The 25,089-nt window shown below is 52.2% G+C and overlaps 2 protein-coding genes and 2 long non-coding RNA genes across 7 annotated transcripts in view; 3 read left to right on the top strand and 1 right to left on the bottom strand.

Annotated features, from left to right (window-relative positions):
* The first annotated feature begins 247 nt into the window (after positions 1 to 247).
* Positions 248 to 6,355, top strand: LOC132658187 (uncharacterized). Its single transcript, XR_009597441.1, has 2 exons — positions 248 to 1,983; positions 4,918 to 6,355. It is a non-coding gene; the product is annotated as an uncharacterized LOC132658187 (long non-coding RNA).
* TNNC1 (troponin C1, slow skeletal and cardiac type) lies at positions 5,926 to 8,838 on the bottom strand. The gene is made up of 6 exons (XM_004018400.4): positions 8,789 to 8,838; positions 7,315 to 7,345; positions 6,952 to 7,098; positions 6,574 to 6,688; positions 6,213 to 6,349; positions 5,926 to 6,131 (listed from the first exon to the last, which is right to left on the bottom strand). Exons 1-6 carry the CDS (start codon positions 8,810 to 8,812, stop codon positions 6,100 to 6,102), a joined length of 486 nt encoding a protein of 161 aa, XP_004018449.1. The 5' UTR covers positions 8,813 to 8,838; the 3' UTR covers positions 5,926 to 6,099.
* Positions 8,839 to 8,933: 95 nt separating this feature from the next.
* LOC121817243 (uncharacterized) lies at positions 8,934 to 9,718 on the top strand. The gene is made up of 2 exons (XR_006057067.2): positions 8,934 to 9,168; positions 9,466 to 9,718. It is a non-coding gene; the product is annotated as an uncharacterized LOC121817243 (long non-coding RNA).
* An 847-nt stretch (positions 9,719 to 10,565) lies between these two features.
* NISCH (nischarin) overlaps positions 10,566 to 25,089 on the top strand; it is a 57,746-nt gene continuing 43,222 nt past the window's right edge. For 2 of the 4 annotated variants that reach the window (XM_042236121.1, XM_042236120.1), the window contains exons 1-8: positions 10,566 to 10,837; positions 12,698 to 12,787; positions 12,916 to 12,999; positions 13,644 to 13,826; positions 22,070 to 22,118; positions 23,021 to 23,184; positions 23,569 to 23,664; positions 24,994 to 25,089. In XM_042236121.1, coding sequence (XP_042092055.1) covers positions 10,742 to 10,837; positions 12,698 to 12,787; positions 12,916 to 12,999; positions 13,644 to 13,826; positions 22,070 to 22,118; positions 23,021 to 23,184; positions 23,569 to 23,664; positions 24,994 to 25,089 — 858 coding nt within the window. In that variant the 5' untranslated portion in view covers positions 10,566 to 10,741. The remainder of the gene's footprint in view (positions 10,838 to 12,697; positions 12,788 to 12,915; positions 13,000 to 13,643; positions 13,827 to 22,069; positions 22,119 to 23,020; positions 23,185 to 23,568; positions 23,665 to 24,993) is intronic. The other 2 variants (XM_015102389.3, XM_027958325.2) reach the window with 1 other exon arrangement.

The raw sequence follows: 25,089 nt of genomic DNA, 5'->3' as shown, positions 1-25,089 counted from the left end.
GGAGATGCTCCAGTGATTGCTTCTTGTTAAAATGTTTTAAAAGTTACTTGTTTATTATTATTTTTTCCTTAGTTTCAGGTATATGGCAAAGTGATTTGCATATATATATATATATATATATATATATCCTTTTTCAGATTATTTTCCATTATAGATTAGTACACGATGTTGAATATAGTTCCCTGTGCTATACAGTAAATCGTTTTAATCTATTTTATATACAGTAGTGTGTATCTATTAATCCCATACTCCTTATTTATTTCTCCCCCTCTTTTCTTCCGTTGGTAACCATAATTTTGTTTTCTGTCTGTGAGTCTGTCTATTTTATAAGCAAGTTCCTTTGTATTATGTTTTAGATTCCACATACAAATGATATCATTTTTATTTGACTTTCTCTATCTGACTTACTTCCCTTAGTTTGATCATGTCTAGGTCCACCCAGTGCTGCTGCAAATGGCAATACTTTACTCTTTTTTATGGCCGAGTAATATTCCATTGTGTGTGTATGTACGTTTGTCGTTATTTAGCTGCTAAGTCACGTCCAGTTCTTTTGCGACCCCGTGGACTACAGCCCTCCAGGCTCCTCTGTCCTCGGGATTTTCTAGGCAAGAATACTGGGAGTGGGTTGCCATTTCCTTCTCTGGGGGATCTTCCCGACCCAGGGATCCAATGTGCATCTCCTGTGTCTCCTGCGTCGGCAGGTGGCCTCTTTACTGCTGTGCCACCTGGGAAGCCATGGACATATCTTTTTGCATTAGGGTTTTCATCTTTTCTGGACATAGGCCCAGGAGTGGGATTGCTGGGTCACATGGTAACTCTATTTTTCATTTCTTAAGGAACATTCATGTTTTCCATACTGGCTGCACCAATTTACATTTCCACCAACAGCGTAGACGGGTTCCCTTTTCCCCACACCCTCTCCAGCATTCATTCTTTGTAGACTTTACAAATTTTTTTAATTAGAGAATAGTTGATTTACAGTGTTCTGTTAATTTCAGCTATACAGCAAAATGAATGTTACGTATATGTCCACTCTTTGTTAGTTTCTTTTCACATATAGGTCATTATGGAGTATTGAGAAGAGCTCCCTGTGCTACACAGTAGGTCCTTCAGTTCAGTTCAGTTCAATCGCTCAGTCATGTCCGACTCTTCGTGACCCCATGAATCGCAGCACGCCAGGCCTCCCCGTCCATCACCAACTCCTGGAGTTCACTCAGACTCACGTCCATCGAGTCAGTGATGCCATCCAGCCATCTCATCCTCTGTCGTCCCCTTCTCCTCCTGCCCCCAATCCCTCCCAGCATCAGAGTCTTTTCCAATGAGTCAATTCTTCGCATGAGGTGGCCAAAGTACTGGAGTTGCAGCTTCAACATCATTCCTTCCAAAGAAATCCCAGGGCTGATCTCCTTCAGAATGGACTGGTTGGATCTCCTTGCAGTCCAAGGGACTCTCAAGAGTCTTCTCCAACACCACAGTTCAAAAGCATCAATTCTTCGGTGTTCAGCCTTCTTCACAATCCAACTCTCACATCCATACATGACCACAGGAAAAACCATAGCCCTTGACTAGACGGACCTTAGTCGGCAAAGTAATGTCTCTGCTTTTCAATATGCTATCTAGGTTGGCCATAACTTTTCTTCCAATGAGTCAGCGTCTTTTAATTTCATGGCTGCAGTCACCATCTGCCGTGATTTTGGAGCCCAAAAAATAAAGTCAGCCACTGTTTCCACTGTTTCCCCATCTATTTCCCATGGAGTGATGGGACCGGATGCCATGATCTTCGTTTTCTGAATATTGAGCTTTAAGCCAACTTTTCCCCTCTCCTCTTTCACTTTCATCAAGAGGCTTTTCAGTTCCTGTTCACTTTCTGCCATAAGGGTGGTGTCATCTGCATGTCTGAGGTGATTGATATTTCTCCCGGCAATCTTGACTCCAGCCTGTGCTTCCTCCAGCCCAGCGTTCCTCATGATGTGCACTCTGCACGTAAGTCCTTACTAGTCACTTACTTTGTCTATAGTAGTGTGTATGCGTCAGTCTCAGCTCCCCAGTTTGCCGCCCTCCACCCCATGCCTTCCCCTGGCAATCATAAGCTTGCTTTCTACACGTATGGCTCTGTTTCTGTTTTGCAACCAAGCTTGTTCACCCCATTTTAATTTTTTAAATATTTATTTTTATTTATTTATTTGGCTGTGCCAGGTCTTAGTTGCGGCATTCGGGATCTCCCATCTTCATTGTGATATGTGGGATCCTTAGTTGCAGCATATGAACTTTTAGTTGCAGAATGTGGGATCGTGTTCCCTGACCAGGGGTCACACCCAGGCCCCCTGCATTGGGAGAACAGAGTCTTAACCACTGGACCACCAGGAAAGTCCCTGAACCGCTTTTTCAGATTCCACCTATAAGCGATGTCGTATCATACCTGTCTCTGACTTCACTCAGTATGACAGTCCCTGTGTCCATCCATGTTGCCACAAATGGCATTGTTTCATTCTTTTTATGGCTGAGTAACATCCCATGGTACGTATGTAGCACTATTTGTAGACATTTTGATGATGGCCGTTCTGACTGGTGTAAGGTGGTACCTCATTGTGGTTCTGATTTGCATTTCTCTAATAATTAGTGATGTTTTGCATCTTTTTATGCAACAGATAGCCTGTTGGCTATTGGCTATCTGTGTCTCTTTTGGAGAAATGTCTATTTAGGTATTCTTCTCATTTTTTGATTGGGTTGTTTTTTCATATTGAGTTGTATGAACTGTTCATATACTTTAGAAATTAAGGCCTTGTCATGTTATTTGCAAATTTTTTCTCCCTCTCCATAGGTTGTCATTTTGTTTTGTTTATGGTTTCATTTACTGTGCAAAAGCTTGAAAGTTTGATTAGGTCCCATTTGTTTATTTTTGCTTTTATTTTCTTTTGCCTTGGGAGACTGATCTGAGAAAAGATTGCTACTATTTATGTCAGAGTAGAGGCTTCCCAGGTGGCTGAGTGGTAAAGAGTCCGCCTGCAGTGCAGAAGCTGCAGGTTCGATCCCTGGGTCGATAAGACCCCTGGAGGGCAGCATTGGCAGTCCACTCCAGTGTTCTTGCCTGGAGAATTCTGTGGACAGAGGAGCCTGGTGGGCTACAGTCCACGTGTCACAAAGAGTTGGACACGACTGAAGCGACTTAGCACAGCATGTCAGAGAATGTGTTCCCCATTCTAGGAGTTTCATTGTGTCATGTCTTGTTTTTAAGTCTCTAGGCCATTTTGAGTTTATTGTGGTGTTTGCTATAAAGGAGTGTTCTAACTTCATTGATTTACATGCATCCAGCACTTGCTTCTGAGGGAGAAAGTCAAAGGAGGCTTCATGGAAGAAGTATTATCTAGGCAAATGATGACATAGCCCAAAAGAAATGGAGAGGACTGAACAAAGCAAAATGGTCAGAACTGGGGGATGCATGCAGGGGAGCGCAATGGCATGTACTGATGGCAGCTTGTCAGCCGGCGCCCACCATGTAGATGTGTGAAGTGTTCTGATGCGCCATGTGCCCCCAGGTGGGCTTATAAAGCATGCAGCCAGCTTCTCCCAGCTAGAGTTCTGTGGTAGACATACGTGGAAAGATTGGATGCCCTCAGCACTTCCTCCACCAACACCTCATTCTGGAGCACAGATGTCCGGAAAATCTCACAGAACTTCCTACCCGTGGACCCCTTCTCTTTTTTGCTGGCCATGGCCCATGGCATGTGGGATCTAGTTCCCTGACCAAGGATTGAACTCTTGCCCCCTGCATTAGAAACATGGCGTGGATCCCTTCTTCGAGGCACCGTCCAGCACCATCCACCACCCAGCACTACCCTCTTTGTAGGTGGCCCAGGCATCCTCCTAGTTTGTTCACAGAGGGCTTAACTCTTGGAATTTTCCTCCCCTCCTTGGCTTATACCATCAGCATCCCATATCCCCCGGGGGTCCCCAGCCTATGGTCCTTGTCCTCCTCCGCGACCTCAGTTACCCATCTTCCAAGTTGTCACCAGTGAAGATGTGACCTTCAGTGTCCGCGTTCAGAACATCTCCTCTGATTCCACCTCCTGCTCAGCGTCCCCGCTGCCACGATTCTTCCTCCCTGCCTCAAGCTTCCTCTTCCTTCCTGCGCAGCTTGGATCTAGCCCCAGAGCTATAAGCAGGCCCTGACACGCTCCTAGAGACCCTGGCCCTCTGAAGCTCTGCCCTGCATCTTGCTCCACTCCTTTCCCAGCTTCACTAGGTTGCTCTCGTGACCATGTTGGCCATTCCCTAACCCACCACCTCAAGTGAGCTTCCCTGGACTTTACATCTCCCTTCAGCTCCAGCTCATCTCTCTGTTCCCTGAGTCTTTGCAAAATATCACCAGCATTGTCCACACTTGCCATCTCCCCTTTACCTTGCCTCATTCCTTTTGCCCTTTGTGGTTGAGCTCCCATCCCACAATTCCAGTGAAACCCTTGTGTCCAGGTGGCCAACACCTCGGGGCCTCCAAATTCCCTAGCTCCAGAGCCATCAGCTGTCTTCAATGCCTCCTTCCTTCCCTCATGGGCCCTTGGGCCCTTCCCTTACCCAGGGTCTCTCCCACCCCACCAGCCACATCCCCTCTCCAATCCCCATCTGGCACTCTGCTGGTTTCCTCACTGTACTCATCTCTTTGTCTTCCTGAGTTTACTGTAAATTCCACAAAATTAGGGACTGGGCCTCCTTCTGAAAAGTCCCAGTGTTCAGCCAGTGCTAGACACATAGTAGGGGTGTGACTAAACCCTGGAATGGCACACAGGCTGGTGGTGCCACCCACTGTCATCCTCCCTCCTATCCTGAATGTCATTCCTGGGTATACATGTAGGTCCTTCGGTTCTCCAGCTCCCGAGGGCAGGACGGAGGGGACCCATCTCCTCTCCCCAATCTCTCCAGGGACCAGGCAGCTCCCACCAGCTTTGGCCTCCACTGAGGCATCTTCAGAATTCCAAGACCGTCTCTGGAATGCCGGGCCTGTCTGGAGAATGCCAAGGCTGGGGCACAGGTGGGGAGGCTGTGGAGTGGCTGGGCGGAGCACGACAGCTGCTGACATTCTGGCTGGAGCCTGGGCACCGCGGCAGCTGTCCCTCTGGTAAGCACTGCTGCTGACACCTCGCTTCCCTGTGGCCCCCATCTCCCGGAGGTCAATCTCACTGTTCTGTCCGTAGCTCTGGCCTGGGCACCCCCAGGCAACTGAGAGTCACCAGGCCCCATGCCTCCACTCCCTGACAGGGGGTGAAAGTGAGTGCTGGGGTCATGAGGTTCACAGGAACTGGGAGCCCTGCCCATCAGGACCTGTTCATTAGAGTCCTTGGCTGGGAGCCAGGTGGCTCTGCTCTCCCCAGACTCACAGGATGACCCCGCAGGCCCCTCCCTGAGCCGCCCCGGGTGCCAGGGTCCTTACCTGTGAAATGAGTGAGGGGAGGTAGAGCAGGCGATATGCCCCTGGGTCTGGGGAGTCCACACTACAGCAGGAAATCCAGGTGGACGGGCAGGGGGACTGGGCAGGCCCAAGGACCCCCCAGCGTCCTGCTGCCAGACGGGAGGAGCCATGGCTGCTCTGCCAAGTGGCATCCAGGGCTTGGCCTGGTGCTGAAGGACTGCCCCTCCGAGTATAGGACCCTTCTGCTGCCAACTGGCTGACTAAAGCCATGGCCCCCAGGGGCCTGTGAAACTCAGATTCCTGGGCCACCACAGACTCCAGATGTGGAATTGCTGGAGATGGAGCCTGGGCACCAGCAGTTCTAGAAAGGAGCCAGGTGGGTATGGAGCACGGTGGTCTCTGAGCTGTAGAAGGCGGGGTGCGAGGGTGGTGAGAGCATGGGTTCTGGGACAGGGAAGGCAGCGGTCAGGGCAGGAGAGGCCACTGGCGGAGATGGGGGAATGAAAGCTGGACACCAGGCCTCCAGGAGCACGATTTTATTGGCTAGGACAGTGCTGAGGGAGGTAGTCATGGAGGGCCCTTTGTCAAGGGCACACCCAAGTTCACATCCTGGGGACCCTGGCCCTCTGCCCGCAGTCCCGGGGCCCAGCTGGAGTTGGAAGGTGGTACAGGCAGCTCTGGGTGAAGGTTGGTGTCTACTCCACCCCCTTCATGAACTCCAGGAACTCTGCGGAGAGACAGACGGGCATAGGTTAGACATGGGGCCTGGGCAGGGCGTGGGCAGGGGGATTCAGAGGGACCCACTCACCATCGTAGTCAATGCGGCCATCGTTGTTTTTGTCACCATCCTTCATGAGCTCCTCAATGTCGTCCTCTGTGATGGTCTCCCCTGTAGCCTGAAGCATTATCTTCAGCTCCTCCAGGTCGATGTAGCCGTCAGCATTTCTGCCAGTTGGGTGAGAGGGGCCTCAGAGCCCATTTTAGGGGCAGGGGGAGGGGGCAAAACAGCCCTGCTTGTGACCCTGGGAAGCAGGGAAGGGCCACCAGGAGATGGGGCATCCTATTCCCTCATTGTGCAGAACGGGAGATGGAGGCCAAGGTCACAAAGCTGTCCCCCTCTGCCCAGCTCTGCCAGGGCCAGGGTCGGAGGTCCAGGCTCACGCACTCACTTGTCAAACATGCGGAAGAGGTCTGAAAGCTCTTCCTCAGACTTTCCTTTGCTGTCATCCTTCATGCAGCGAACCATCATGACCAAGAACTCATCAAAGTCCACTGTGCCGCTGCCTGGGGGAGAGGGCGGCACACCATTAAAGGGTGGTGCTCAGGATGGCTGGCCCTGCCCTGGACACTGACCCCAGTGGTGTTCTCACTGAATCCTCTCAGTGACTCTGTGAGGCGAGTGTGATTACTGCGCCCATTGCATAGATGATATGGTTGAGGATCAGAGGGGCCAAACAGCTCCTTTAAGGGTGCAAAGTAAGAAGTGGCAGGGCCAGGGTTCAAGTCCTCCCAGAGTTGGGGGCCTGGGGAGGGGCAAAGGGGCTCACCGTCCTCATCCACCTCGTCAATCATCTCCTGCAGCTCCTCAGGGGTGGGGTTCTGCCCCAGCATCCTCATCACCTTGCCCAGCTCCTTGGTGCTGATGCAGCCATCCTCAGCGCCCAGCACGAAGATGTCAAAGGCTGCCTTGAACTCTGTGTCCAGGAGGAGAGGAGGGGAAGCAGAGCAGCATGGCTCAGTCAAGAACCCTGAAGGCCAGACGCCGAGGGCCGCCTGCTAACCTGCTGCTCCCCTCTGAGACCTCTGGGGTGACCGGGAGGGGGACCCCAGCCTCGGGCCTGCAGCCTGGGGTCCTCACGCTCCCCCAGCTGGGCCCCACTGTTTCCCCACAGCCATGTTGGGGCACTCACCATTTTTCTGCTCTTCTGTCAGCTGCTCTACCTAGAGAAGAAAAGAAGTCTCAGGCTCAGACCTTGGCTTCTGTCGAGGAAACCAGCCCATTCCACAGGTGGGAAGACTGAAGCCGGGAAGAGGCAGGCCATTCCCAGGTCACAGAGCAGAGGCCTCAGTTCTCCCAGCCTGTCCCCAAGCCCTGAGGTGACCCAGCTCACCTCCCTGAGGCTGGGCTCAGGGCCAGGGTGGCAGGTGGGCGCCCTCTCCAGGACCAAGGTGACCCCGAATAACAATAGCCAGTTGGCCTCTCAGTGTCCTTTCAGCCCCCCTGCTGAAACCCAAGCTGGGTGGCCGGAGGGGCAGCTGTCCCTCAGGTTCGGACAATAAAACCACAGCGGGGGTAGGCAAAGCCACCCGCTGTAACCTGACCGGTGGCCACTGGGCTATTTTTAACGGGGGACAAAGTTAAACCTGGTGATTGTTCTGGGGACTCTGGCATGCAGGGGGTGGGGCAGCGTTATCTGGCCCCTTGGCCTCCTGGTGTCTCAAGAGCCAAAATTAGTCCCTGGTCCGCCAGGCCTTGTATGGGCACGGGGTGGAGGGCTGCCCCTCTCCCAGCTCCACAGACTCCTGCAGGAAAGACAGGGGCACCCCCAGAGCCAGCTGTAGCCTTTCCTGCCCAGGAGGGGGTCCGTACTTCCTGGAGCTGAGGTAGGGGTTCCCTTGCGCGCAGCTGTCTGGGTCAGATGTCCTTGTCTCTGTGGTGGACGGAGGTCAGCAACACCCCCACTCCCAGGTTGGAATAGCATCTGAAGCCCCTCAGTGGCCCCTGCAGGGACTTGGGGTGACCAAGAAAAGGTGACCACCCTCTAGCCCTTCCCCTTAGCTGAGCCACTGAGCCCTGAGCCTGCCAGGCTGAACAGGGGCTGCGCCCCAGGTCTGTTATTCCCTCCTAGTCCCTCTGTGCCTGCATCAAGCTTCAGAGCCCTCTGCAGCCCCCTCCTCACAACCCCTGTCCCACCCTCCAGAGCACCTTCAGCCAGCCAAGGGGGTGGTGGGGGATTGGATGGGTGAGGAGCCAAATATGAGGGGCAGCAATGCGGAGAGGGAAACAGCCACAGAGCCTCAGAAGGAGAGCTTGGGAGGAACAAAGAGACAGACCAAACACACAAATGCAGAGAGGTGTGTCCCAGAGACAGTGACACAGGCTACAGACATTTGGAGACCGGGCTGGACATGATGCTATAGCTTTGATGTCCTCCTCCACCAACCCTGATAGTTCCCCCCAGATCCTAAACTCTTCACCCCTTCTACACCCTGGAATGCCAGACCAACCGGCCCCTTGAAGGTCTAGGCTGAAAGTTACTGGACTCTATCCTGGGTCCCTACCACCTCCTTAGGGTGACCTTGCCCCTGAGCCCCCAGTGGGTACGCCCACCCCAGGCCCCAAAGGGTATGCCCACCCCAGCCCTGCCCAGGCCCATCCCTTACCGCAGCCTTGTAGATGTCATCCATACTGGCGGCTCACAGGGCAGGCTGCTGGGGTTGCCAGCGGCCCTGGGCTTAAATAGCCTAGCCCCGCCGCATTCCCGACCCAGCCCACCCCTGCCTGCAATATCCTCTACTCCCTCCCCTTGGCCCTGGTGATCTCACACTGGCCTGAGTCCCTGTGTCCTCTGCCCAGGGCAAGGAGCAGATGAAGGGCTACAGGACCAGAGCTCTTTCCCTCTGTCCCCCATTCCCCCAGGAGACTCTCTGGAAAGGTTTTTGGAATGAATGAAAACATGAGTCCAGGACAGGCAGGAGCTGCAAGGCCAGGCCCCCAGGCCAGGCCCCCAGATCAGCAACACAACTCTTATCCAACCAAGGAGGTGGGTGAGGCTCCTGGAGGGGTGGTGACTTGCTCAGGTCTGGCTGACTTGGCAGCTCCTGACTTAAACTAAACCCCTCTGGGCTTCCCTAGTGGCTCAGATGGTAAAGCATCTGCCTGCAATGTGGGAGATCCGGGTTAGATCCCTGGGTTGGGAAGATTCCCTGGAGAAGGAAATGGCAACCCACTCCAGTACTCTTGTCTGGAAAATCCCATGGACGGAGTAGCCTGGTAGGTTACAGTCCCTGGGGTCGCAAAGAGTCAGACACGACTGAGTGACTTCACTTTCCTGCAGCAGTATGCAAAAAGAAGCTGGGAGTGGAGGACCCTGCCAAGAGAAGCGTTGAGTGCCAAGCTCGGATCGTGGTGCTGTGGGACTCGTGGAGAAGGAAGGCACTGGCCTACCTCAAGAGAGTGCAGTTTGGAGCCCTTCTGCCAAGGGTGCCAGAGGAGCCGCTCCCCAGACCTGTCATCTCCTCAGGGAGAAAAGTACTAGGTCTAGGCTGAAATGCACTCTACCAGTCAACAAATACACCAACAGATGCCTCGTCTGTGTGAGACTCTCCCTCTCCAGTTGGGTCACTACCTCTTCTGGACCTGGGTTAGGGCTCCTTCTCTGTGCCCATGCTTCCCTTTTCCAGCACTGTAGTTCCTGAGTCCAGCGCCAATCTGTCACCCCCTCATTTTGAGCTCTGGTAGGATACCATCTGGGGGTGTTGTGCCAGATGGCCAGCACATATCCTTTCCACCTAACCCCTCCACGTCCTTCACGCAGCTGGTTTTGAGTGGCTCAGTCATGCCTGACTCTTTGTGACCTCATGGACTGTAGCCTGCCAGGCTCCTCTGTCCATGGGATATTTTCCTGGCAAGAATACTGGAGTGGGTTGCCATTTCCTCCTCGAGGGGATCTTCGGACCCAGGGATGGAACCTGCGTCTCCTGTTTGGCAGGCGGATTCTTTACCACTGACCCACCTGGGAAGTCACAGAGCCTATACCAGTTCCCTGCCTTGCCTGCCAGCCATTGCATGGATTAACCCCCTCAATTCTCTAGAAAGTCCATTTGACAGAGATATCTGAGTCTTGCAGAGGTTAAGAACTAGCTCAGAGTTACAAATCAGATCCTCCTTCAACACACTCCAGGGAATGAGACCAAGAGGTAGGTGAGATGTAATTACTGTCGCTTTTGCGGAGAGGGAAACTAAGGCCAGGCGTGGCAGTGACTTGCCACGGAAGGTGCAGGGCCATCCCTTTCGAGTGCCAGAGCCCAGAGCAATTCCTGCCCGAGCCTCGGTTTCTCCCGAGCTGCAAGGCGCGCGGCGGGCGGGGCCCCGGGGACCGATTACGCAATCGAACCGTCCCAGGCGGCCTGCGCACGCGCGCCGCGGGCCGCAGCTGTCAATTACGTGCGCGGGGCGGAGTGGGGCGGGGGCGCGAGAAGGCGGCGGGGCCGGCATGGCCGCACGGCTCGCGCCGGGGGCGGGGGGCGGCGGGGGCCAGGGGGCGGTGGGACGCTGACCCCGCCCCCTACTGCTGCCAGTCTGCGCCGGGCGGCGGCGGCGACCGAGCCCGGAACATGGCGGCGGCGGCGCGCAGCTTCGGGCCCGAGCGGGAGGCCGAGCCGGCCAAGACGGCGCGCGTCGTGGGCTCTGAGCTCGTGGACACGTATACGGTGTGCTGGGGGCCCGGGCTCCCGAACTGGAGGTGGCGACTGGGACCTGGAGTCTTGAGTCGGGGGCGGGGGGTTGGGGTGGGCTTCTCGGCCCCTCAGCTGGAGAGGAAGATGTCGGGGCGCTGCGACTTTGAGGAGGGGGCCTGGGATGGCAGAATCTGGGGAACGGGCGCTTGGGCTCCGCGGGTCTGGAAAAAGGGTCTTGGGGTGGGGCGCAGAGAGGGGGCTTAGGAAGGGTATGCGTTTAGAAAAGGAGGCTAGGAATGGGAAGGATCAAGGGATAAAGGAGGCCTGCAGAGGAGAGGGGTCAGGTTGAGGCGGAGGCTCCCCTGGAGGGGCGCCGGCCTGGGAGGACATGACAGGGGGTCCCGGAGAAGGGGAATTAGGAAAGGGGGTCTTCGGATGGTATCAGCGGAAAGGGTTAGGGCGCTGCAAGCCGTGAAGAAAAAGAGGGGGCGGGGCCTTGGTCTGGGGGCCCTTGGGGTTGCAGTTGACATTTGCTCATAAGTGAAGGGGGCATCTGGGGGGCCTGGGCGCTCAGGCAGAGACAAGAATAGAGGCGAGTGGAGCCCAGACCCCGGGGATTGAGGGGGTGGCTCAGGACTGAGAGTCCAAGAGCCCGGAACTTTAGGGGTCTTCACGGCTTTGGACTGTGGGGGTGAGAGAGAGCGTCTCACTGCCCACGCACACTTCAAGGCTGTGGAGGAGATGCAGGATAGAAAGGGGAGAAGTCGCAGACTGTGATGAAGTAGGAGGCCCTCCTGGGTCTGGGTGGGCTTGGGCGCCTATGGGCCTGGTAGGCTGCCTAGCAGGGACTGGCCCCAAGGTGGGGGTGGCCTGAGCACCTCTCAGCCTCCTGTCCTTTGTTCTGGGACCATGGTGAGTTGGGGAAGGGGGCTTGGCTCTGCCTTCACCCCACCTCCTTGGCCCTCAACCTAACCCTCCTCCTGAGGGTCATTTTTCTGGTTCTTTCTCCTTTCCTGGGCAGGAGGAGGGGGAGGGAAATGGTCAGGCTGTGGAGGGGCTCCTACGGATCCTGGAGCAACAGGCCTGCTCCTCAATGGAGGCTTCAGTTGAGTTGATTATTTTCTCCTCCCCCTTCTGCGTGTTGCAGAGAGGGGTGGGGTGCAAGGACCATGGGGCCTCATCCAGGTGAGGGCTTAGCTCTGGTCCTCCATCATGCATGCACTGTATCCACCTGGAGGGTCAGCTCCAAAAAAGCTCTCCTTGACCACAGGGCTGAGGCCTTCCTCTGAATGGGTGTTGGGAAGGTGGTGATTTTGTGTCCCTTTGTCTGGGTATGCTGAGTTGAATAATTATCAACACCTACCTTTGATTGATCACTTACTACATGTCAGGCCCTTTACAAAGCATTTTGCATGCATTACCCTTGATTCTTAATCCTACTAGATTTTAAGATGGGAACTGAGGCTCAGACAACTTAAGGCTCCCAGTCACTTACATAAGTTGACATACATACATAAACTATAGCCAGGAATGGCAGAACCAGATTTTGAACACAGGTCTTCCTGGCCCGTTCCCTTCTGTTAGGGCTTAATTATCTATCACTGCCCTCCTCTGAGCGTCTAAGTGCCGTGACTCCTGGCTGTTTTCAGCTCCTGAACCAGCTGAAAGTGTTGGAGAAGGACTTGCTTCTAAGGTATAGTCAGGGCTCCTGAGAAAGAACTAAAGCAGAAAAGCTGGTCCTGCCAAACCTGACCCTGTTTTGCCTCAGAAGGAAAGGCCTTTCTTGCAGCTCAGGTTGGATTGGACTTTGAATTACATGGAGGCTGGAGTTTAAAAACTGAAGAGATTACTTAATATGATAGCTGCCTTTTTTGTTTTCTCACTGTTGGATAGGGGTCAGACTTATCCCATATGCCTGCCAGATCCAGTGCTACGGCCATGGAGGAGGCTAAAAGGGGGCCCCTGCTTCTCAGCAAGGGTCAGGTACAGAGGCTAGTGGGCAGGAGCAACTTAACTTTGGCCTGGGGGGTTTGGGTGTCCTGCAGCTATTGCTGAGGGTGGGGTGGGGCTTTCCTTACTGCTGGCTAGGCAAGGGCTGTTTTCCCTCTTAGGTTTACATCATCCAGATCACTGATGGGAGCCATGAGTGGACAGTCAAGCACCGGTACAGTGATTTCCACGACCTACATGAAAAGGTAATTGAAAATTGGGGGTTTTTAGGCCAAGTTCCTATTGTGTCGTGGGTTGGTTTTAGGGCAACAGTGGTTTATTCATGTAAACAGCAAAAAAAAACCCAAAACCAAACCCGTTGGATCCTGAAAGTTCAAACCTTGCATAAGACAGTGTGCAAGGAGTGTATTTGAACTTCAGTTTTAAGATTGACAGTTGTAGCTAGGATATGAGATGCTGGGATAGTTTCCAGGGGAGGGAGCAGGTTTCAATTTGTTCCGCCTGAGTATACCTATTCCAGAACCTGTGCTTTAGTATCTGGCTATAATTCTTTCTTTGCGTTTGGAGAGAGCTGCCTTTCTCTGGGTCATTTGTAGCATGAGAATTTTGTTGTGGTTTGGAGAAGATGGTGACTTCAGGGGCTTTGAGGTATTACTTTCCTCAATGTCTCCAGAGTCTCTTGGTGGAGCTCACTGTCTAGAATTGTATTGGTGTTTCTAGTGCTAATTAAACTTGAGGCCAAGCCCAGGTGCACTAGTTTGATCACTAACCGTGGTGCTCCTGCCACGATGGGCTTCGTAGCGAGCACCTGCCCTCAGCTGCTTACCTTGGCCTTGCACCGTTACAGAACCTCTTGGTCTATGGTTGACACGCTTATGTTTTCTTACAGCTTGTTGCGGAGAAGAAGATTGATAGAAGTCTGCTTCCACCCAAAAAGATAATTGGGAAAAACTCCAGGAGCTTGGTGGAAAAGAGGGAGAAGGATCTAGAAATTTATCTCCAGACACTCCTGGCCACCTTCCCTGATGTGGCCCCCAGAGTGCTGGCCCACTTCTTGCATTTCCACTTTTACGTAAGTTCCTCTTGGGTTTTCTCCTTCGCCTGCCAGCCTGCAGCCGCCAGAGCTCCAGGTAGCAAACCCTGTAGACCTCAGCTTTGAGAGGTCGGCTGGAGCTGGAGCCTGCGGTTAGTAGATGGAGGAGCATCCTGGCGGGTTGGGGCTCAGAGCGTGTTCGTAAAGGGATTTGCCTTAAATTAGGCTGACCGGCTCTGGCCACAGAGAGGTTTTCCTCCACCACAAGTTGTTTTGTTTAGCAAAAATGGCCTGTGGGTGTTTGAGCAAGTTTCCATCCAAATGGATGGGGTTAGATTAGAAAAGCTGACACCTGGCATCGACTGTTGTTGAGTTGTTGGTTCCCAGCTCAAAACTAATTAAGGGATCCATCTGTGTTGGCAGAATATTGCCATCTTAGGGCGTCGTCAGAGTCCAAGGTGCTGAGTGAGGGTAGGTGGCTTCCTCCAATGGGAGTGTATGTCTCAGGACAGCTCTGCACTCCCTTCTGGATGGAGGAACAACGGTCATGGGCTGCTGGTGACAGTATGAGTTGTCACCCTTGAAGGAGGGAAGTTTGGTGCAACGTGAAACCAAAACGTTAAACAACCCAGTAATTTCATTTCTGAGAATTTATTCTAAGGGAAAAGACTAGGTGACTGAGAAAAGGATATAGGTGTAAAGGTAGTCATTCCAGGATTATAAGATGCTGAACAGTCAAAAGCCCCATAGGAGGCGACTTAAAAAAAAAAGGGTGCTAGCATGGAATTGGATATTATGCTGCTAGAAAAATGATGTAGGAGAAGAAATACATTACTAGATGAAAAGAGCAGGGCAGAAAATGATATTAGGGTATGGTCCCATTTTTATTTAAAAAAGAAGTTTGTATGAATATATTTGGGAAAATTCTAGAAGGTTATACATCAAAATATTATGAGGAGTTGTTCTGAGGTAGTAGACTTTTGGATAATTTATATTTAATTATTTTCCTTTTGTGTGATGAAGATAGGGGAAAAAAACCCAAAATAACCCACTCCCTTTTCAGGCTTGCCTTTTAGGGAGGGACCTGTGGGTTGTGGTCTTAAAAGCCCAAACTTCTTTAAAAAATAACTGTCTTGAGATACTTTCAGAGTGAGACAGCTGAACCTTTCTTGAAGTGTTAGAAGAACCTGGAAATTTGGTGATGGCACTAGCAGTGGGCCACTCAGCTTGGAGGAGCCCTGTGGGAAAAAAGACTGGCATTTATAGATGGGAGCTATATATGTGTATCTATCTTTGGACTGTGTTTGGCATGTACCAGTAATGTATGTGGTTAGCAGTAGTTTTCCTGTTGTAGACTTCTTTTTTTCATTTTCTTTCCTTATGTGAAAAACAAAAGTCCATTTCTTATGTGAGTTTTTCACAACTGGTTAGTGTTTTAAGAAACACTGTCCTTTAAGAAAGCTTTGATTAGCTATTTAAGGTTAAAGTATAATTCATTGCTTAAGACCTGGGCCTTTGAGGCAGTCTCCTGGCTGCCTCTGAGTATGGAAAGGCCTGGACTGCTTTTTGTTTTCTAAATAATTTGTGTGTGAATCGTTATTACGTTGGTTGCACTGGGTCTTCGTTGCTGCGTGCCGGCTTCTGTCTAGCTGTGGCGGGCGGGGGCTGCTCTTCGCTGTGGCGCATGGCCTTCTCACTGCGGCGGCTTCTCTCGTTGCGGAGCACAGGCCTCAGTAGTGGCAACATGCAGGCTCCGGAGCTGTGGCTCTCAGGCTCCGGAGCACAGGCTCAGTAGGCTGTGGGCTGCCACTCCCTTCTACAGGGCATCTTCCTGACCCAGAGGTCGGGCTTAGTTGCTTTACGCCTTGTGGAATCCTCCCAGGCCAGGAATCGAACCCACGTGCGCTGCGCTGGCAGGCAGATTCAAGTTCAGTGAGCCACCAGAGAAGTACTGGGCTGCTGTTCTGAGATAGGTTTGCCTGAGGCCCTCCATCTGTGGCGGTTCTGGTTTGAGGCATGTTCTACTGCATGGAGCAGTTTGAACATATTTGAAGTAATTATTATCAAAAGGACCTCTTGGTTATATAAATCCAGAGTTCTAAAAAAGTGGTTGATCTGTTGTTAAGCTAAATCACTGTTGCTTAGCTGTGGCACTGTTGACGTGTTGGACCAGGTGATTGGTGTGGGGGCTGCCCTGTGCAGTGCTGAGCAGCATCTCTGATCTCTGCCCACTAGATGCCAGTAGCGCCCCGCCCTCCCCAGTCTACCCCCCAACCCGCCACGCTATAACTACCAAGAGTATCTCCGCACATTGCCAGATACTGCCTGAGGGGCAAATTGCACCTGACCGAGAATCACCATATTAGATCTTCAAATGAATTTGGACAGACAGGGCCCAAAAGATTTGTCAGCTTTTTTACAGACTGGGAGCCCTTAGGGAAGGTTTCTGGTAACCTTCCCCGCCATCAGTGTCCTCTCTGAATTTACTCCCAGTGTAGTCCACCTCTTGTGGGGCTGACATTGGACAGGGTGGACCCAGGGAACCATATTTGGCTGGCGTGTGGATTTTTTTTTTTTTTGATTCACTTACAAAACTCACTCTTACAAAGCGTACAAGTCCCTGGTTTTTAGAATATTAACAGAATTGTGCGTCTATCACTACTGTCTTAATTCCAGAATGTTCATCACACAGGAAGGAACTGTAGCCATCAGCAGTCACTAATACGCTTTCGTAATAGATGGGTGTGCATGTTCTGAACATTTCATATACATGGAATCGTGCAATATCTGACCTTTTGTGACTGACTGCTTTCACTGAGCATAGTGTTTTCAAGGTCCATTCATATTGTAAACGAAAATAAGCACTTCAGTTCTTTTGTGGTCAAGTACTATTACATTGTTTCAAGATACCATATATTGTCCATTTATGAGTTAATGGACTGATAAATTTAGCTTGCTTCCAGTTTTTGGCTTTTATTAAATAAGACTGCTGAGAACATTCATATGTTTTTGTGTAGACCCATACTTGTGGCTCAGCGGGTAAAGAATCCGCCTGCAGTACGGGAGACCCGGGTTCAATCCTTCGGATGGGAAGATCCCCTGGAGAAGGGAAAGGCTACCCCCTCCGGTATTCTGGCCTGGAGAATTCCATGGACTGTAGCCCATGGGGTCTCGGAGAGTCGGACACGACTGAGCCTCTTTCACTTCACATACTTTCTGCTGGGGCTTCCCAGGTGGCCCAGTAGTGAAGACTCCACCTACCACTGTGGGCGATGCAGGTTCCATCTCTGGGTCAGGAAGATGCCCTGGAGAAGGGAACGGCAGCCCACTCCAGTACTGTTGCCTGGGTAATCGCATGGACAGAGGAGCCTGGCAGGCTACAGTCCATGGGATCACAAAAAGAGTCAGACACAACTAAGCGACTAAAGGATAACAACATCCTTTGTTGGGGATATACTAGGAGTAGACTTGCTGGAGTGTATGATAACTGTTTATGAGGAACAGGCAAATTTTCTTTGGTAGTGGCTGCACCATTTTATTGAGCTGGCCAGAAAGTCGGCCAGCCCAGCGCATTCCTGCCAGCAGTGTGCAGGCTCTTAGGCTCCCACGTCTTTGCCCACACTTGCTGCTGTTCACTGTAGCGATCCTCATGGCTGTAACATGGTACCTTGTGGTTTCAATTTGCATTTGGCTAATGACGAATAATGTTGAGCTTTTTTACATGTGCTTGTTGGTTATTTGTATATCTTCTTTAGATAAAGTTATTGAAATCTTTTGCATTTCAAAAACTTAGGTTGTTGTTGAGTTGTAGGAGTTCTTTGTATACTCTGGATATTTAAACCCTTACTAGAAATACGATGTGCAAATATTTTCTCTCATTGTGTGAATTGTCTTAGTTTTCCTGATTGTATTCTTTGAAACACGAGTTTTCGGTTTTGATGAAGTTTACCCATTTTTCCCTCCAGTCACTTATGTTTTTGGTATCATGTCTAAGAAACCAAATCCAAGATAGTAAAGATTTGCAACTATGTTTTTCTTCTAAGAGTTTTATAGTTTTAGTTCTTGTATTTAGGACTTTAACCATTTTGAGTGGATTTTTGTATATGGTGTGAGGTTGGGGCCACCACTTTGGGGCAGGCTTTCTGACAGGCAGGCAGAGCCGTTTGTCTCCCAGCCCTGCTGCTTTGTGACAGTTTATTCAGAGGCAGCCATGGAGCCTCTGTATGTCTCAGTTCCTCTTGTGAGTTGGAGGGGGGATGATCCCAGGCCCTTGTGAATTGCAGGAGCCGCTGCAGTGAAGGTGAAGTGCCCGGAAGAGTCTGGGCTAACGGCAGGGGCTCTCCAGGTCCCAGCCAGTGCCAGCTATTCTGGTTAGGAAATGCATTCACTCCTTGTCAGCGGTGGCATTTATATCATTTTGTTATCTTGAAACCAGTTGGGTAGAACAAAGACACTTTTTGAAATTTGAAATCAGAGTAGGATAGAACCATTGCCATCCTAAAGGTAGCTTTTGGTCGTTTGTTTTAGTTGCAGAATACAAGCTGTACGTGATAACTGATATCCTTGTGGGTTGCTTACAGTCTTGGAGCTCTCTGCAGCCACAGTTGACGCTTGAATCTCTCAGTGGGGAGTTTTTACTCACACAGTGTTCCTGACTTCTGCTGGTGTGCCTCATACAGGCATGAAATACGTTATCACGGACTCCGACCCCTGTGTGTGTATGTAAACCACACAGTGACGTGTAACTCAGCCCCTCGTTAATGCTCCAGTAGCACACACGCTGTGCTCCAGCCTGTGCCAGGCAGGAGCGTTGGACTGGCCTGGGGTTATTCACTGAGTAGGGTCTGTGCTGCAGGGGGTTCACAGACCTGCATGTGCTAACATGCTGTCGGAGCAGTGGTGTCCGAACCACAGCCTAACAGTCTGTGGTGCATTTGTGTGCATAGCTCACTTGGTAAAGAATCTGCCTGCAATGCGAGAGACCCCAGTTCGATTCTTGGGTTGAGAAGATCTGCTGGAGAAGGCATAGGCTCCCCACTCCAGTATTCTTGGGCTTCCCCTGTGGCTCAGCTGGTAAAGAATCCGCCTGCTACACGGGAGATCTGGGTTCGATCCATGGGTTGGGAAGATCCCCCGGAGAAGGGACAGGGTACCCACTCCAGTATTCTGGCCTGGAGAATTCCATGAACTGTATAGTCCATGGAGTCGCAAAGAGTTAGACACAGCTGAGCAACTTGGACACAGCTGAGCAACTTGCCCTACAAGGGTGCTGCTCAAGGGTGCAGACCAGCATGAGACCCTGGCAGGTGGCTGATTGGTTGGAATGTAACACGTTTGGAAGTGGGTATTTTAGTTTTTAAACACCTATTTTTTTTTAATTGAAAAATTTTTGGAACTATAAAGAATGTCTTTTACAATTTTAATTTATTTATTTTTGGCTGTGCTGGATTTTCGTTGCTGCAGGCAGACTTTCTTTACTCCTGGCGAGTGGGGGCTGCTCTTCATTGTGGTGCGTAGGCCTCTCACTGCGGTGGCCGCTCCCACTGCAAAGCGTGGGGTCTGGGGCGCACGGGCTTCTGCACCGGCGGTTCCTGGGCTCTTGAGCACAGGCTTAATAGTTGTGGTGCCTGGGCTTAGTTTCTCCTTGGCATGTGGCATCATCCCGGACCAGGAATCAGACCCACGTCTCCTGCCCTGGCAGGTGGATTCCTTCCCGTTGAGCCACCAGAGAAGCTCCCTGCCATTTTTTTTTTTTTAGGGTATTTCAGTTCAGACATCTGTGGGACCCTGAAGTATTTCAAGTCCTTTCAGCAGGATTGGGTGGAGTGTGTGTGCGTGGGGGAGTACCCGTTCGCAGAGGAACCTCTGGGTAGAATCTGCAGGAGCTTTAGCTGGGACCCACTGATGCCCCCGTTTCCTCCTAGCAGGAGGGAGGTCCAACCCTGCTTACACGTGGCCACAAGGCCACAGTTGAACCAGAGTACTCTGAGGAGGCAGACAGAATGCTTCTCTGAGAAGACTTATACTGTGGATTTGGGGACTGAGGCCTTTCTTTGTTTCCCCTTTAATTAAGAGTCTCTCAAGGTGAAGATCAGCCAAGGCAACTAAGTAGATAGTGTTGCCTAGTATAGCTGCAGGGAGTGCTTCCTGTAGCCCAAAGGGAGGGGCAGAAGAAATTGTCTACTTTTCAGATTGCTCAGAAGTGGAAACATGCTCTTTGTTTAGCGTGAGTCCTTGGCCCTCACTATCTCCCAACTTCCTGGGTCTTCCGGAAATTCCAGCCCTATCTCCTCAGCTGGGCTGGTGTTGACGCCAGCTGCCCAAAGAAATGTAACTTTGAGGATAAGGGTTGCTGGTACTAAGCGTGGGCTGGGGCCCCTTTTCCCATGTGAGACCTAGTGTCCTTGCTGGAAATGGAGAGGCTGGGGAGCTGCTCTTGGGGACTGGAGGTGGGTGCGGATCGGAAGCCTCTCGGGAGTCTGTGTCTTTCAAGGCTGTCCAGGCGATGGGTGATTCTGACTGCACACCAGATGGGGAAGTGCCGATCTGGAGAAGGGGCTTGGTTCTCAGAATGTGGGTAGAGAAATGAGCTTCTAGGTAATTCCATGGTCTTCCTGATCTTCAGTTCTTCATAGCAGCCGAGGAAGTAACTGCCCAGCAATTGAACTGTTGCGGGAGACTGACGTTGGGCTTCCGAGTGAACTGATGGCCTGTCCTCTCACTCACTGGAGCCTCTCTGGCTCAGAGCCTGCTATTTCCTTCTGGTGGCCCTTTTATATATGACCCTGTGTTTTGCTAGACTCTGAGCCCCCTAACAGTGGAGGTGTGTTCGCTCATTTTTCTCCCTTTAGCTTTTTGTTCATTTGTGACAATAAGGAGGAATTCGTCTCATACAAGCTGAATTTCAAGCAGATGAAATAAGCACATTTTTAAAAAACAGATACCTTAGAGTACTAAAAAGAGAAATTAGGGGAGTGTCTTTATAATCTTAGGGTTGGGAAAGAGGTCCCAGAAGTCACAAAGGAAAAGAATCACAGGTTAAAAACATGTAAACTTGACAGACCTCCCTCTGTCAGGAGAACTGGTGTGAACACACATAAAGGGCATACACAGACGAGGAAAAGACACTTAGATATTTGCGGCATACAAGCAAGCATTAGGGTGTCCTGTATGTGTGAAAGGGAAGCGAGAGAGAAACAGTAGGAAAACAGGAGAAGGACGCTCTGCTGCTGCAGCCTGGAGCCTTTCAAGTTCCGTAAACGCACTGATTGCGTGTCCTGGTGGCAGAGGTGTTCCTGTGAGCTACGAAGGTGATTGTGCACTTCTCATCTGGACCTGTTTACAAAAGTCCTGTTGGCTGCCATCTGTCAATTAGGTACGGTTCTTACCTGCAGGATGTGGGGTTGCAAACCCTGGGGCTCTAGCAACCCCAGGGTTACACCCCTGAAATGCTGAGGCAGTCAGCTGTGTACTGAGAGAGGCTTCACAGCTAAGCATTTGAAAGCGTGGCTTTGCGAGAGGATCGCAGCATGTCCCACCTTAGTTTGCTTACCTGTGAAATAGGATTCAACATAAGAGCCTCCTGGCCTAGGGCACCAGGAGGATTGAGTGAGCCTCTTGGTGGGGAGCGCTGAGGCCATTGCCTGGTGTGAATTGAGACCCAGCACACTGGCTGTAATGTGACTGAAGGTCACCCTTGTGTGCTGCCTTTACCCCATCGCCCTGAAAGGGAATCCTTTCCTGCCTCTTTCTCATGACCCTGGGCTGAGCGGTGCGCTCAACAGCCTTGGAGGGACAGCGCAGGAAGAGAGCCGGTGCTTACTCTTTCCTCAGATACCTGTGGGACATGAATGTCAGTAAAAATGGTCACTCCCAGGCAGGGCGGGCTCTGTGAGGCCCGTTTTTCCCCCACCAGGGGAATGGGAACCTCTTCTCCAGAGGAAGCAGGGCTGTCTGTCTGCCATGCCTCTTAGTAATCTCCCAAGGCCAGTTTTGGGAGCTGTTGACTTCCCAGCCAGCGCCTGACGAGGCCAGGCTTTGCGGTCTCCTGGGCCTGGAGTTCCCAGCCCATGCCGAGTGGCCTTGGAGCTGGTACCTGCGCAACTGGAAATAGTCTTTTCCTTTCTGGGCTGCTTGATTCACTTTAGATTTACTCTCTCCATTTTGTTTTACTTCTGGAGAGCTGGCTTTGCAGCAGTGGAGGGAGTAGATGGCAAGAAAGGTGCAGGCCCCAGTGGTGGGGAGCAGGGGAGTGTCCTGACTGGGTTTTGTTTTCTCTTCAGGAGATTAACGGCATCACTGCAGCACTGGCTGAGGAACTCTTCGAAAAAGGTATATAGCCAGGGGTCCTTGAAATACTGGATGCAACTTGGCTAGCCCTGTTAGGCGGCCAAGGGCCCAGCACTCCATCAGCCAGGACCCACTTTGCCAGGGTTCCCCAGATCCCTGGACCTGGTCCACAGGCAGGCCTGTGCAGCTGTCTGCTCTGCAGGTCTGAGGAGCTTCACCTCAGGATCCCTGGGCCCCTGTCTGTGGGGGCTCTGTTCTCAGGCTCAGGTTGTATTCCAGGGCCTTCTGATGGAGTTCTGGAAGGTGGGTGGCACGCTGCCCTCTAGCACTGGGTTTGTTCTTACCTAAAAGGGTTCAGATGGCACCGAAGCTGCCTCAGGGTCATGACCCTGCTGAGAACAGGGTGTCTTACTGCTCCCCTGAGAGAGGGCTGGACAAGGACATTGAGGATGAGCGGCCCAGTTGGCTGTCTGAGGGTGCATGGGTGGAAAGTGCGAAAGGAAGACCCAACACCAGTGTCTGGCTCAGAAGCCCCTCCTGCTCTCGGGCCCCGCACGGTGCTGGCACCTTAGGTCTCACCTAACCTTGAGATATCTGCGTCTTAGAGGTTACAGCGGGCCATTGCCCTTAGTGCTGCCTGTCCTGGCTTTCTCCTGGCCAGGGCCTCAGATTGTAACTCAGTCTCACCTCGGAGAGTCTCCCCAGAGCAAATTCCTGTGGCCCTTCCCTCCTTTGTAATCACGTGTCCTGGGTTAACCCTGAGCTGTCAGCCCAGGAGGGAGACCGCTTCCGCGTGCTCAGGAGGGTCCTTCCTTCGTCCTGATTCGGTGTGCATGGTGGGTGCCAGCCAAGTGCTTGTTCACTGTTGGCCACGTGGGCAGGTACCCTGGCTGCACGGCGGGGCTGGGGCCCAGTGCTCACGTCTTGGGCTGCGGCTGTTGCAGGAGAACAGCTCCTGGGGGCTGGGGAGGTCTTCGCCATTGGACCCCTGCAGCTCTACGCAGTCACCGAGCAGCTGCAGCAGGGAAAGCCCACATGCGCCAGCGGGGATGCCAAGACTGACCTGGGGCACATCCTGGACTTCACCTGTCGCCTTAAGTACCTTAAGGTAAAGCTGTGGGAGCCTGGTCATGGGGAACTGCTCAGTCGTGGGCACAGCTTGTGACCTGGGTGTGTGGGGAGTGTTCGTGTGTGTGTGTATACACTGCAGGCCCTGAGGAAAAGGAGACGGTTGGTGATCTGGGCACTGTGCTTCCGCCTCTGAGCACCAGGGGGCAGTCATGGTCCAGTGGCCCCCTACTTTGAACCTTGGCTTTAGCCTTCTTTGTGGATCATGGAAGTGCTGAGTGGGAATCCTTGCCCAGACTGCCCCTCGCAGCCTGGCAAAGCTTGGAGCAGGGTTTGGCAGTTGCTGCAGCACTGCTCGGTGAACACGGATGGGAAGTGCTGGTTGCCGCAGCATCCCTAATTCACACCATTTATTTGGCTGTAGGTTTCTGGCACAGAAGGACCTTTTGGGACCAGCAACATTCAGGAGCAGCTCCTGCCTTTTGATCTGTCCATATTCAAGTCTCTTCATCAGGTGGAGGTAAGGCCCGGGGCCCCTGGAGTGCAGGCGGGACTGTGCCCTCGCAGGATGGACTGATTTCTGACCATTCTGTCTGTGCCTAGGGAGTGTTCCTGAGGTTGAGTGTCTGGATTTAATCATAAGGCACTGGTGCTTTTGAGTCTGCCAGTGTGTGGCAGATTCCATTTAGGGGAGTCAGGCGCTGTGGAGGCAGAGAGAGAGGAGCTTTTGCTGCCCCTGGCCGGTCTGCACATCCCCACCCCGCAGCATTTGGACAGGTTGGCGCACTGGTACCCAGCTTCTCCTGGGCTTCTTCATTGCTCGAACTGAAGTGCTAGGAAGTCATCCTGTGGGTCACACAGCCAGTTCCATGTCTGCATCTCCCAGGGCAGACCAGCAGAGGGGTTGCAGGATTCTCTGCTCTCTGCCGTGCCTGTACCTAACAGGAAATGCTTTGCATTACTCACTGTGGAACTCCTGGGTTTGCAGTGCCAATTTTGTTACCTTTTTTTTTTCTTGTTTTTTTTTTTTTAACAAGAAGGGGACTCAGTAGAGAACAGTGGAAAACGCTTTAACAGCAAGTTCTCGAGCATGGCTTTTGTGTGCAGCCCTGTTCCCCACGTCTCATATTCACTCCTCGATGAAATCTTCTCAACAGCCACGTACAGTGGGCACTTACATTCCCATTTTACAGTTGAGGAAACTGAGGCTTAGTGGGGTAAGGAAGTTTGGCCAGGATCACACAGTTAAAAGGGGGAGTCTAGTGTCTGAGCTCAGCAGAGTCTGACTCTGCAACGTGCCGGGCCTGTCTCGGGAGGTCCCTTGAGGACCCTTCCTTCAGTGGGCATCTGGTCCTCGACCAGCACAGACAAGTGGGGCTGGGTAGTGAGAGGAGCGCCTGGCTGGGCAGGCTGCGGCTCTGCCAGGCGGGGCCTGCGGGTGTGTAGTGTGGCGCTCGGACAGGTGGCTTGAGGCAGGTGGTTTGGCTTGTCCCCCTCCTTCCGCCTGCGAGGCCACGAGGCCAGCGGCTTCGGGCAGGTGATGTTCCAGAGACCCCAGCTCTCCAGCTCTGGAGCCCCTGGCTCTCACTTTGTGTCCAGCTACCAAGCCCCAAGCAACTGTTCAGAGAAACAAGTTTGTGTCTCTCTGTCTCATGGGCTACTTCAGAACATGTCTAGTTAGCACTAAAAACAGGAAAGCAGAGACTCAGGGTTTGAGTCACTGCCTGGCTCGAAGGATTTGGGGTCACTGATGGTTGTGCTCCTTTTGTGTGTGGGTGGTGAGCATCTACTTTGTGGGACTTCTGTTGGATGACGATGCCCTTCTGAGACACAGCTGTTCTTGTTCCAGATAAGTCACTGTGATGCCAGGCGCATCCGGGGGCTGGTTGCATCCAAGCCCACCTTGGCCACGATGAGCGTCCGTTTCTCGGCAACCTCCATGAAG

Source organism: Ovis aries, chromosome 19 (assembly GCF_016772045.2).
Source record: "Ovis aries strain OAR_USU_Benz2616 breed Rambouillet chromosome 19, ARS-UI_Ramb_v3.0, whole genome shotgun sequence".
Taxonomy (NCBI): domain Eukaryota; kingdom Metazoa; phylum Chordata; class Mammalia; order Artiodactyla; family Bovidae; genus Ovis; species Ovis aries.
The sequence above is the reverse complement of the archived record's forward strand: the minus strand, read 5'-3'. Positions and strand labels throughout refer to the sequence as shown.

Excerpts from the sequence above, each read along its gene's own strand:
- TNNC1 (XM_004018400.4), bottom strand. The coding sequence starts at position 8,812 with ATGGATGACATCTACAAGGCTGCG. Across the intron at positions 7,346-8,788 it reads ATGACATCTACAAGGCTGCG|GTAGAGCAGCTGACAGAAGA; the intron begins GTAAGGGATGGG and ends TTTCTTCTCTAG. Across the intron at positions 6,350-6,573 it reads CTCTTCCGCATGTTTGACAA|AAATGCTGACGGCTACATCG; the intron begins GTGAGTGCGTGA and ends CCCAACTGGCAG.